General features: G+C 39.9%; 1 protein-coding gene across 2 annotated transcripts in view; it reads left to right on the forward strand.

Moving 5' to 3' along the window:
* Positions 1-12,739, forward strand: part of LOC107380454 (NADPH oxidase 4) — a 40,478-nt gene that overhangs the window by 10,461 nt on the left and 17,278 nt on the right. For both annotated transcript variants that reach the window (XM_070543504.1, XM_015951707.3), the window contains exons 3-7: positions 2,122-2,232; positions 3,283-3,367; positions 8,784-8,881; positions 10,319-10,346; positions 10,742-10,814. In XM_070543504.1, the coding sequence (XP_070399605.1) occupies positions 2,122-2,232; positions 3,283-3,367; positions 8,784-8,881; positions 10,319-10,346; positions 10,742-10,814 (395 nt within the window). The remainder of the gene's footprint in view (positions 1-2,121; positions 2,233-3,282; positions 3,368-8,783; positions 8,882-10,318; positions 10,347-10,741; positions 10,815-12,739) is intronic.

Here is a 12,739-nt window from a genome sequence, read left to right on the forward strand (position 1 = left end):
CTATTAGTGCAATTAATGCCACAGCAAGTCATTTTGTCCAACAATTGCACAAATAATATCCAAAAAAGAATACACAAACACAGAGACTCAAAATGCCGGAGCAGTTTCCAGGCCAGACCGAGGCTCTACTGAGGCCTTTCCACGGAGCTAGCTCTGTGGTCACGTGGGTCTGATGCTCATTAATTATACAGAATTTTAGGCTTTTAATACACTTAAACAGAAGAGTGAGAAAAACATTCACCCCCCTCAGAGTTGTCATGAGTGTAAACTAGATCATTTAAACAAAAAACATGTTTTGGTACCAGGCTGTAAACATGTTTATTTCTGCTGTGAAATTGGTATTTTTAACATGGGAGTCAATGAGGATTTGCTCGCTTCTGACACCAGCCCCCAGCGGATGAGAGTGGAACTGCAATTTTTGTACTTCCGGGATGGCCTCAATTTTCGGGCCGCATTGTGTGGGCTTGGTTTCAAGTAAATAAAACTGGGTCATGGTCTTGGGTCAAAATTGAAAGTCTAAGCAAAATTTGTAGAGATGATTGGAATTTACATTAAAAGTAGCATAAAAACGGTTTCTGCATTGTTATTCCTTAAAGGGAACAAGTTATGCAAAACTCACCTTTTGCATCATTTTGTGCTGCCATGTGGATCTCTCTATAAACCTCTATGAACACTACAAATGTGAAAAAAACAACAACACTTAGTTCATTTTCTGTCAATGTTTGGTTTTAAGAATTATGAGCTTAAAATGAGCCATTTCAAAAATCCCTGTTTGTGACATCACAAATGGAACATTTAGCACAGAAACGCCTTTCACTTCTTCAGAGGATCAGAAGCTCTATTTCATCTACCCCTTCCGGAATATCTGAACTTCTTACCTAATAGCAGCCTGAGTGGGGTGAGGTGGGTGTGGCCAGCTCCAGCTTGTTTTTTGCAGTGACGGATCCCTAAAATGGCTCATTCTGGGTGGTACTTAAAATGTCAAGAATAAAACGTGAAAGGGATTTTGTGCAAATAATTTCATAAATGTGTTTTGTATAGAACATGTCCATGACCATGAGTTGCATAAATAATCTGTAACAAATGGTACAATGGGTCATGGAACAATTTATATTTTTACGAGGACATGTTGACTTTATTACTCAAAAACACACCAGATTCTATCACACTGAAAAAACAACATTAATTAATGCCATACACACAGTCAGCTGAGTTACATCTCGTGAATCAGTTGCTTCAGCTTCATAAACCGAGAGAAACACGAGGTATCCGATGAATGTCTGTGGTGAAGTCATGCCTCAAATTCATTGCTGCCCTCGACTGCGCAACCCAAATCTGAGTAGAAAAGACTACGTCCGGTGGCGGTGCCAGGGGGGTGCTAGGGGGCGCTATAGCTACCCCTGGATTAGTCATTGCACCCCCATAGCACCTCCAAGTAAATATTAGATTTTTTTTTTTACAATTTAAATTTAATTTAACATGTGGATGTGATAATATTTAACATACAAAACAAAAATAATCAGTAAATTATCATATAGATAGTAAAAACTTAAATCAAAACAGGAAATTGATGTTAACCTTTGACCTCATTTTCCACCAGCGAACGAGTGAAAGGTAGAGCTAGTGGTAAAATGGATCGGTTTTTGTGGCCCAAATTTCCACGGGTTCAGTCAGAAACTAATGAATCTTTGGAAGGGATCTCAGACCCACAAAAACCATGGATCTGGATGAAGATAGTCAACCCTCGACCGCCGCAGCAGTCGAGGGTTTTGCCACTGGAAATGCTAACACTAACGTTAGCTAACCTTGCAACACTATAGATGGTTTTCTGTGTGGCTGTATGTGTTTATGATTTCATGGAAAAGTCAGCGATTGTTCATATGTTTATGATGTATATTAATGCTTGTTTCAGGTGTTGTTGAGGTTTTGTGCACGCATGTGTATCTGCTAGTGTTGAAGGTGTTTTAGAGAACAATAGGTACGCATGACCACTTCCTTCATTGCACCCTCAACAAAAAGACTAGCTCCTTCATGGCACCTGCAGAAGTGGAGCCGCCACTGGCTGCATCAGACCCTGGTTGACAATCTACTCACTCATTTGTTCTTGGATGTTTTTCTCAGCTCGGACTGTGCATCAGCAGAGCGTCTGCATCTGTGCTGAACCTGAACTGCTGTTTGGTGCTGCTGCCCATGTGCCGTTCTCTGCTGACCTTCATACGAGGAACGCACACAGTAAGACAAACACAGGAAGCAAATGCACATGGAAGTCATGATGAGTACCTTCTGAGAAATACAATGAAAAATAAGTAATCGAAGACAAATTTAGTGAATCAAACTCTTCAACAGTATTTCAGGTCTAGATCTTTGCTTTGTGACAAATACACAAAAATACTGGAGAAAATGTATCCAGTATTTAACACTCAGGCTGCGACTATCAGCTTATATTAACCATCACTCATAGGATTACAGATAAAACTGGTCTGAAATCAGCTATGAAGATATTTTAATTACACGAAGACTGAATTCAGTAATAGAAAGTGTCTAAAAATGAGAACATTTGGATCTTTGTTTACTGCCAGTGATTGCTGTTGTTGTTCTGTAAGCTGGCTCTTTTGTTCTGAATCTTGTTTTCAATCCCAGAAATGACAAAAAATAACAGAACGATTCATCTCTTGTGATAAACGGCAGCTAAAACAGTTATTTTTTACAAAGTTGTGTGTAAGACAATATTCTATTAATAAAGTATATTTGCAAATGTAATTCAGAGTTTAGGAAGATTACATGTTTATCCAAAGCCTCTGTATTTATTGTATCCTAACCCCGATCTCACACTGGAAGCATGTGAAGGTTTACCCGTGACTTTTGCTGCAGTCCAGTGCACATCAGGAGGATCTCAGCCGTAGAACAGCTTGTGTGCCGTGCTCCTTGCTGGACTTGCAAGATCACAAAATCCCTTAAGTTTTTGCCATCCTTCATTAAACCAAAAGAACAAAATCATGTTTGATATTGCTGTTTGATGTCATATATGATGATGTTTCTCTCCACTGCCAGGATTAAAGCCATGATAAACACTCCGCTGCACTTCTGGAGCGATACAGGGAGTAAATAAGCTGTTGATGCTTCTAGTGTGAAGTAGGGGTTAGAAGATGTTGAAAAAGTCAATATAAAAAAAGAAGCCAAAACTATTGAGAAAGTTGAATTTTGGATGTAAAAATCCAAGATGACATATTTTTTCTTGATTTCCTTCTACATGTACAGTCTGTGTTTTCCTCTCACATACAGGTGTCATCAAGAAAGACACGCAGACTGTTAGACAAGAGCAAAAGCTTTCATGTTGCATGTGGCGTCGCTATCTGCCTCTTCTCTGGTAAGAAACACTCTCATTACAGCACAGTTTGATTCATTCATGTGTGTGTGTCAGTTTGCATGTGAAGTGTGAGTAAATGAATCACTGCTGGTGGTGCATTCCTGCTGAACCAGCTGGGAGTGTGTGTGTGTGTGTGTGTGTGTGTGTGTGTGTGTGTGTGTGTGTGTGTGTGTGTGTGTGTGTGTGTGTGTGTGTGTGTGTGTGTGTGTGTGTGTGTGTGTGTGTGTGTGTGTGTGTGTGTGTGTGTGTGTGTGTGTGTTACTTTTGTGAGCTCTTCTCATGACATCATGCAAGCCTCAGGCTGATGTGTATTCTCTGAGTCTGGTTTACAGACCTCTTCCTGTTACTCTTCCATGTTTTGTTGTCGGTTATTTGATGGGAAATCTGACTTGTATTAGATGAAGCTGCAGGGACAGAATAGTTTTTCTACAGAGACTGATTCTTTTTGTTGTACTGTAGTATTTAAAGAAAATTAGCTAGATTAATCTTGTTTTTGCAGTCCATTTGAAAATGGAAACTCACATGAAGATGCATTTTCCCAGTGACCTCAACAGCGTGTCCCTTCCCACCGGGAACGTTTGAGACACGCATCTGTAGTAAAAGCATCCCATGCAGCTGGTTCCCGGGTTCATTCAATCCTTGGAGAATTCCAAGGTCACATTGAATTTCCGTTCACACAATAAAAAGCAATAAGATGGCAGCATATGTCCAAAAAGGACTGTGGTTTCTGGTCACAGGTAATGATGTATGTTTGTTTACTTGTTAAGCGCCTGGAAATCTGCATTTGTCTTTTATTCTGAAAGTTGACAGACTTCCTGTCTTGCCCAATCTGAAGTGCTGAGCTTGATGAGTTCTGGAATCGAGCGCATAAACAAATTTTAGCAGAACAAAGCAACACAACTCTTCTGGGATGCGCTGCTTTGCATTCAGTGAAAACGCACCCATTTACTATAACGCTGGCTATTAGCAGTATGTAATGCTTCGTGTACGCTACGTGATGCTTACGCATCTGATGGAAAGCCGGGGTTAAAGGTGATGGCAAAAGGCTGATCCTACACTCCGTTGAGCGTGTCGCCAATAGGGACTGATTATTTGGTAAAAAACACAGATCTTTTAAAAACAGTTTTCCCTTTCATGAGGTTAGAAAGATAGTTTAGCTCTCTTGAAGCGTCAGTATATCACCAAGTAAGCGTAGCTCTTCTAATTTGGAGATCCCGCTAGCCACAGTCAGGTAAGTCCCGTCACAATAGTTTTTATTGCTGTCCCATAACAGCTTGAATCATGAATTTTTATTGCGGTAAATACCTTTTGTCTCAAAAATTTGAAAAACAATGAGACTGCGCCCTTTGCAACAAGGAGATTTGTGTCATTCTCATAGTTTTTTGCACAGCTGCATACCCTATAAACATGTAGTGCTGGCATTTCCAAACATTAGGTGAAATATGCTCATGGGTCACAAAAATGTAATTATGTTATTTAAAGAAAATGCAAAAATTGTTTAATGGTAAATACATTTTTTGGTACTACTTGAAAAAGACCTAAAATAAATGATAAATGACCTACACTTGTATAGCGCCTCTCAGAGTAAGGACTCCAAAGCGCTTTACACTACAGTGCATCATTCATCCATTCACACACACATTCACACACTGATGGTGATAAGCTTCGATGTAGCCACAGCTGTGCTGGGGCGCACTGACAGAGGCGAGGCTGCCGAGCACAGGCGCCACTGGTCCCTCCGACCACCACCAGCAGGCAAGGTGGGCTAAGTGTCTTGCCCAAGGACACAACAGCAGATTCCCCTGTATAAATAGACATTTTATTAAAACTCTGAGCATAAATATTAAAAGTGTTGATCTACATCAACCACCCGCTGGAGAGACACAACTCCATCTTTCTTGAAATGCAAGTGAGGGCCTCACAAAAGCCCTCGGAGGGTTGCAAATGACCCCCGGCCACACCTGGGGCATACCCGCTTTAGTGTAAAGTTGTGCAAAACTGATGAGAGAGTAACCTTTACATGGTAAATGACCTGCATTTGTACAGCATCTTCTTAGAGCTCTACAACCCCCCAAGGTGCTTCACAACACATTCAGTCATCCACCCATTCACACACACAGTCACACACTGGTGGGGATGAGCTACAATGTAGCTACAGCTGACCTGGGGCGCACTGACAGAACTGCAGAACACTGGCGCCACCAGACCCTCTAACCACCACCAGCAGGCAAGCACCATTCTCTGGTGGAGCTGAGGTCAAACCTGCAACCTTCTGATTAGTTTTGCATTACAGAAAATGTTACTCAGTGAACAGGAAGTACTATGACTCTTTCTGAGATTTGAGTTGTTTTGCCTAGCTGTGTCTAGCTGTTAGCTCATCAATCCACTTAGAATTAATCTCTGTTTGTCCGTAATGAGGTCGTTCAAACACGTTTCTATAGTAACCCACTTCAAAAGATGATATTTTTAAAGCTGAAAATCTAATATTAAAAACAGACTTGAGTCAATGTTGCCACTGAGCTGGGTGAAGTGTTTCTTCATCAGAAACTTGTGTTCTCAGTTACGTTGGTGAAATTAGCCCAAATATTCAACTCAACTGCTTTGTATTTTATTATAAAAGTCCACTTTTATTCAAAGTTGTTGGTTTTAATGACTCTACCTCATACCAAACGTCTGACTTGGTTTTCTAGCTCAACAAAACCAATGTGTGTGTGCGCGCGCATGTGTGTTTGTGTTATGTTTACAACTGGTCAGCTCAGGAAAATACTATTATACAAGTAGAGTGGAAATCGGTTGGTCACAATTCTTGTCAATGTTTTTTTCAATAACAAAATATTAAAGAGGTTTAAACAGATTTTAGTCAAAGCATTTAGAAATCAAACATTAATAGTCAAAGGGCATTGATCTTTTATAGTAGCTAATGTACTATTAAATTAATTGAAGGTCTAAAATCCAAAAATAATGACTGCACTGTAAAGTCTGCATACGATTTTCATTATTACGTCATCTTTAAAACTTGGCTTTTTGTCAGCATGACTCTGCACTTCTCTGCTCATTAAACGTATTACATTAATGATAACACACACACACACGTGCACGTGCATGCACGCAGGCACGGGATGACTCAGAGGACAGAGACGCTCAGCAGGATGAGAGAGAGACAGACTGAGAGAATAAAGAGAGAGGGGGAGGAAGGCGGTGGGAGTGGGAAAGGATATGGGGGAGAGAAAAAGGACCCTTGTGTGTCATAATTACACCCTGTAATCCCCTCAGCTGTTGAATGGCTGTGTCGTTAGCCTGTGGTGTCAGGAAGAAGTTTGCTGACTTTTCGCTGAACGAACAAAGAAATAACTGTCCTGGTTTTGTTTATTAGTTGTGTCTGTGTGCAACACATTCTCACTCCCAGCGCGTCAAAAACAAACGCTTGGCCAGCCACCCTCCGCGTCAGACTCCTGACGCCAAAAGTGCCCTTTTTCGTCACTTATGTGCAAAAAGGGGTTTTTCCCTTTTCTGACTGCAGATCCCAATGCAGCGTTACACTGACGCGATGATGACCATCTTGCTAGCTAACACGTTAGTGATGTGTCGGTCGCTCTGAAAGCCGGCTCTATGAAGTGAACAGCTGGAGCCGCCTCGTCATTGGTTGGGTTTGGACCGAGGCAATGTGAGGGGGAGGTTTCAACTACCAAGGTGGAGGTTAAAAGTAGAGGGTATTTGTAACCTCCCCCTCGCCAGATGGTATGTTTTAACATTCCCCTTGGGCGGCAAATACGAAAATTCACAGTCAGAATGCATGGGAAACAAACGCTTGATCACAGTGAGCAGTGTTGGGCAAGTTACTTCAAAACTGCAATGCATTATTTATTACTTGTTACCCTCATTTTAAAGTAATTAATTACATTACAATATTACTGATTTTAAAATGTAAGGCATTACACTACTTTTGCATTACTTGAAGTAACTTTCACCAAAACAACTTCAATATAAATCTGGTAATCTGACGCTCAGTGAGCTCATGACATATATGTGGAAAGTGATGTGATATCTGAGCTAGGATTGCTGTTAAAACAGTCAGATATGATAACAGTGCTCTAAAATGATTGTTTATTAAATGAAAGCAACAATCTGTACTCTCAGCATGCTGCCATCTTATATTAGCTGAGCAGGGAGTAAGGTGGTCGGGGCTCCAAGCCTATATTTGCCTTGGTCCCCAAATGCCTTGATACGGCCCTGGATGTGGGACTGACTTCTGGGGTGATCTGATTATATCACTAGTATAATTATTAAATGCTTATGTATATTATTGCTTTTCACTGGTAAAAATGTGTATTGGGGATAAATCTACCTACTTTTTTCTTTTCAAGCACTTTTTTTTCTTGATTTTATGTGAATAATTTCCTGCCCTTTCTCTAACCTTCCTGCATGCTGCGTGTTGTCTCCGTCTTCCAGAAAAACTGTTTCCTAGATTTCCTACTTTCTAACTAATCAACCAAAGGGATCTACCGAACGCAAAAAAACCCAAAAATAAATAAAAAAGCTTCGCGCTGCGCTCCAGCAGCAATGAGATGAAATCACCGGCGCACAGATTATGAACTCAGCTGAAAATTACATGAAGTACCAGAGAATATGGGCGGATATAAACGATCGCAAACAAATTACTTTGTTTTGGTGGAGCGGTTTTGTGAATATAACAGCGGCCGCGCGCAGGACGCAGCTGGAGTATTTGAGCCATTACCGCTGCGTCCTCTCTGCTCATAGAATGCCCGCAAAGCTGAGTCCATAAATGACGTCATATATGTAGATACTGGATCTTTTTTCAGGCTTCCCGCAATTAGAATTTTTAGGAAACCCACATCTTGATTCTGGGTTTAAAAATGCGTTGTAATTACCGCGTTACTGACAATTGTACCGAGTAAATATTACCATTTTCTTTCCCTGCAATGCCTTACATTACCACATTACAGCAAAAGGCAATGCATTACAGTAGTTAATTACTTTTGTACCGCGTTACTCCCAACACTGACAGTGAGAGTAACGTTTTAGGTAGCAAGAGGGTTAAGGTTAGGGTAAGGGTGAGGGGAAGGTTATAAATAGTGAAACGTTAAGGTTTAGGTGCGGTTAAATGAGCTGGTTCGGTGCCACATCAGCGGAATTCCCATCGCGTCAGTGTAACGCTGCATTGGGATCTGCAGTCAGAAAAGGGGAAAACCCCTTTTCGCACATAAGTATCGAAAAAGGGCACTTTTGGCGTCAGGGGTCTGACACAGAGGGTGGCTGACCAAGCGTTTGTTTTTGACGCGCTGGGAGTGAGAATGTGTTGGTCTGTGTGAGGGGAGACATCCTGCTCATATACTGCTGTCTGTGCAGAATAAATGTGTGATTCAAGCCCGTTTTATGTCTGTCTCCTCCTCTACAGCTGTGCACGTTTCAGCCCACCTGGTGAATGTTGTCAACTTCAGCCTGAGCTACTCGGATGACTTTCCGGCTCTCAACTTGGCTCGCTACAGAGGAGAGGTGAGGCTTCCCAACGTCTCTAATCATGACCACCCAGTAAGATCAGCTTCAGTTTTATGCTAAAACTTGGCGAGACAGATTAGTTCTAATCTGATTGATGAGCTAAGAGCTAGTCACAGTGGGGCCAAGACTAAAAACAACACAATCTCAAAACTTTCATGGCAGGTTATGAGAACACATGTTTGTTATGTACCTTTGTTCTAAATTGTTGGTTCCTTATTGGTTTGGTAAAATAAACCAATAATATATACCTCCTGTTTATTAACGGCGTTTATTGATCACCAGTTGGTGTTTGAATTTGGCTTTTCACATTTAAATTATGACCCTTTTGGCTTTTTATACATCCATGTGTAATTTTATCACTTACTAAACCATGAAACTGCCACTTGGCTTGTTTGAAATAAGTCAGTCTTGGAAGCTCATGAGCTAACTACTCTAAAAAATAACACCAGTTTGTCCAAACTGAGGCTTTTGAAAGAGCTACCTACAACATTTCATATATTTATTATTTATAACATTTCAACATAAATCCGGCTTTATTTCAAAAGCTGAGTTTGCAGCTGAGAACTGAAACAGTTGAAATTTGTGTTGAAATAAAACTCTTTACTATATTTCTCTCTAATAAGGCCTTGTCCACACGTAGCCAGGTTTTTTTTAAAACAAATATCCGCCCCTCCAAAAACTTGCATCCACACCACCTCATTTAAAAAAAAAACTCTGTGCACACGTACCCGGATAAATACGTTGTTAAGGACATGCCAGACCTGTAGGCGGCAGTACTTCCCCCGTTCTTAACCTCGTCCTTTGTTGAGTGGTCTTCCGCAAGGAGCAGTAATTCCGCTTGCAAAAACAAACAAGCAAAAAGCGCTTGGACAATTGATGGATCGGGTAGTGACAGAGCGCAGCTCTGAGGGCATCCATGATGTCGGCTAGTGTAAACACAGGTTGCACACGTGATGTCAGCATTTTTTTGTCGCAGAAAGTGACGTTGCGGACCTTAAATCTCCGGTTTTGTCTGTTCACACGCAGACACCCAAAACGGAGAAAACGCAGATCTTCACTTTGGCCGGAGTTTTTAAAAAGATCCGTTTTCGTGTGAAAAAACTCCATTTTCGTGTGGATGACAGGCCAAAACGTAGAAAAATATCTACCTTTTGGCAGATCACTGGCTACGTGTGGACAGGGCCTAAAAAAAGAAAAGGTTTTAGTGCCTTTCAAAATAAAAACCTCAAGGTGCTTCACAAACAATACTTTTTAAAACAATTTTAAAAAATTATACTAATAAAATAAAAAAATAAAATATGCAATAAAAATTAAGATAGAATAATAAGATTAAGAATGGAAATAAAGATTAAATAAATTTGCTGTGGTTTTAAAATTCAGTAAGAGTTTATGTTGATGGTTACTGAGTTGTGTCTTTTTTGTTTCCTTTTCAAGGACCCAAAGTGGATTATTTTGAGCACAAGTAAGAAAGACTCGTCTTATTTAGAAAAACAGATCCTATCTGTTCCTGTTCTGGTCCTATGTTAACTCTTTTTAAGATTACTGCAGTATTTAATGTCCTTTGAAAAAAGATAGAACAATATGCATTTTTACTTAGAAATATTCTTAAATAAAAGTTTTCATATGTGAAAATGTCATTTTTTATCCCTAGAAATGTGTTGAGGTACTTATTGCGGGCATGGATTAATAGCATGAATGAAAAAGTCCATATAAATAATATTAATATATTTTAAACGTGGTTCATAGAAGGTAGATGTTCATGTAAACATAGCCACAGTTTCCTGACACCTTATTGATGCGTCTGGATACTAACGTGCTTGTTTTGTCTCCTCTCTGTAACTGGATGATCCTGCCCAGTCCCAGGAGTTACTGGTGTCCTGCTGGTTCTGATCCTCCTCCTGATGTTCATCTCCTCCTCCTATTGCATCCGGTTGGTTACCAAACATCACTTCTTGGGAGACTTTTAGTAAAAATCTGACAACAAATTTTTTATGGAATTAAATGTCCATAAAGTAATTTTTGGGTGTCCATACTTCGTGAGTAACTTTCACTGGTGTGAGAGGCATCTGGAATCCTGGCACCTGATGATATTACAGATACAGATGTTTATGTTTTGTCTTGTTGCTCTCTTCATGTTATGTCTGCTTATTCTGGAGCTGAAGACTCGTCCGGTGCGATGGCTGATGGGGATGATAGTGAGACAGGATAACAGAGGTTGTTACAGCTCTGTCATTACCCAGGTCACTGGGGGCCAGCGCGTGCTGTGTGTGTGTGTGTGTGTCTGTGAGAGAGAGAGAGACCCCTTGCATCTTTTGAAGCCCAGACCATTTAAAGCTTTAGATGGTAGTTTAACTAAGTGCTACAGCCCACAGGAATGCCAAAATGATGAGTCACAGTGATGAAGTCACGTTAACACACAATGTTTTCAATCTTCTCTGAATTAAGAAACGTGGCTCCATTGTTATCCCTAAAATTCCAGCGAATTAGCTAATAGATGGTTAATCCAACCCTTTGTTCTAAATTGAACAAAACAAAGTAGGCTGGTTTGTTTCTGTTTTTATTAATTGCTGTTACTTTAATAATCTTTTTGTCTTTATTTTGAACATGCGTACATACACATAGTAATCAGAGGCAGATTTAGCAATTTGGGGGCCCTAGGCGAACACAGACATGGGGCCCCTTACACTAAATTTTCGACAATCTTACCTTTAACTGGATTTGCGAAACTCTCGCCTCTTCTGACATGAGTTATTTTCCCTTTTTATTAGTCCTCCTCTTTTTTCCTGTATTTCTCTCCCTTTGAACACTTTCAATATTTGCTCTGCTTTCTTTTTCCTGTCAGTGCTCCTGTGCTTTAGCCTTAGTTCTTTTTTTTCTATTTTCCATTTTGGTCCATGTTTTCCTCCCTTCAAACATTTTCCATTGTCTTTCCTTTCTGCTTCCTTTTGATAATTACATCGAAAAACGACACCACTTTCAGAAGTGAAAATAAAAGCTTTTATGAAGCAAGCTGCTTCTTTCTCTTATTGGAGCCACTAGGATAACTCCATTTAATGCTTAATGTTTTGACTATCGCTTTGAGTTTGTTACGAACGCTCCCGCCTCTCTTCTTATTATTATTTGTGGTCTGATGGCACTTGGCAAACAACAATTTGGTGCATTACCGCCACCAACTGGATTGGAGTGGAATGACTACCAATCACTTCCTGTTTGTGCATCGCCGTCTTAATAACCCTCTTATGACCATAATTATAACGGGGCCGCCTGGTATTTTTTTAATCTTATGGCTGTAAAATTGTAATAAAAAGTGCAAAGTGTGTGTAACTCTTCTCCTTTTTTCAGAACAACCTCAGCTTTTAGTGTATGGTTTGTATTTAGAATTTATTTCTATTAAAGTCTTTAAAAAATCAGCTTAAAAGTGAAAAAAGCAAAAAAAAAAAAAAAAAAAACAACGGATTAGAACTTTTTACATTTATTACTCAACAGGAACTTCAAAATTACTGGGCAGACAATTTAAACTTTGAACTGTAATGCTTCTATTCTTAAAAAAGTTTGAACCTTGGTAACTTTTTTTTTAGCAGTTTTAAGACCATTTATTTTTGTAAACTTTCAGACGTTTTTATTTGATGTGGTAGGCCTTGAAGCAGTTTCTCTCCAGCTGCAGGCAGAGCGCACCTCACACTGCTATGGGGTGCTTCTCTTGCACACCGTGCACTGATACACCAAAATCTTTTTGTTTTAGCAAAAATAATTAGTTTTTGTAAAAACATAAATAATGCTGGAATGAAGCTGAATCTTACAATTAGCAAATAGGTGAGGGTTGTTCAAATAAAAAAATTAAAAATAAAGACTGAA

Source organism: Nothobranchius furzeri, chromosome 13 (genome assembly GCF_043380555.1).
Source record: "Nothobranchius furzeri strain GRZ-AD chromosome 13, NfurGRZ-RIMD1, whole genome shotgun sequence".
NCBI lineage: Eukaryota > Metazoa > Chordata > Actinopteri > Cyprinodontiformes > Nothobranchiidae > Nothobranchius > Nothobranchius furzeri.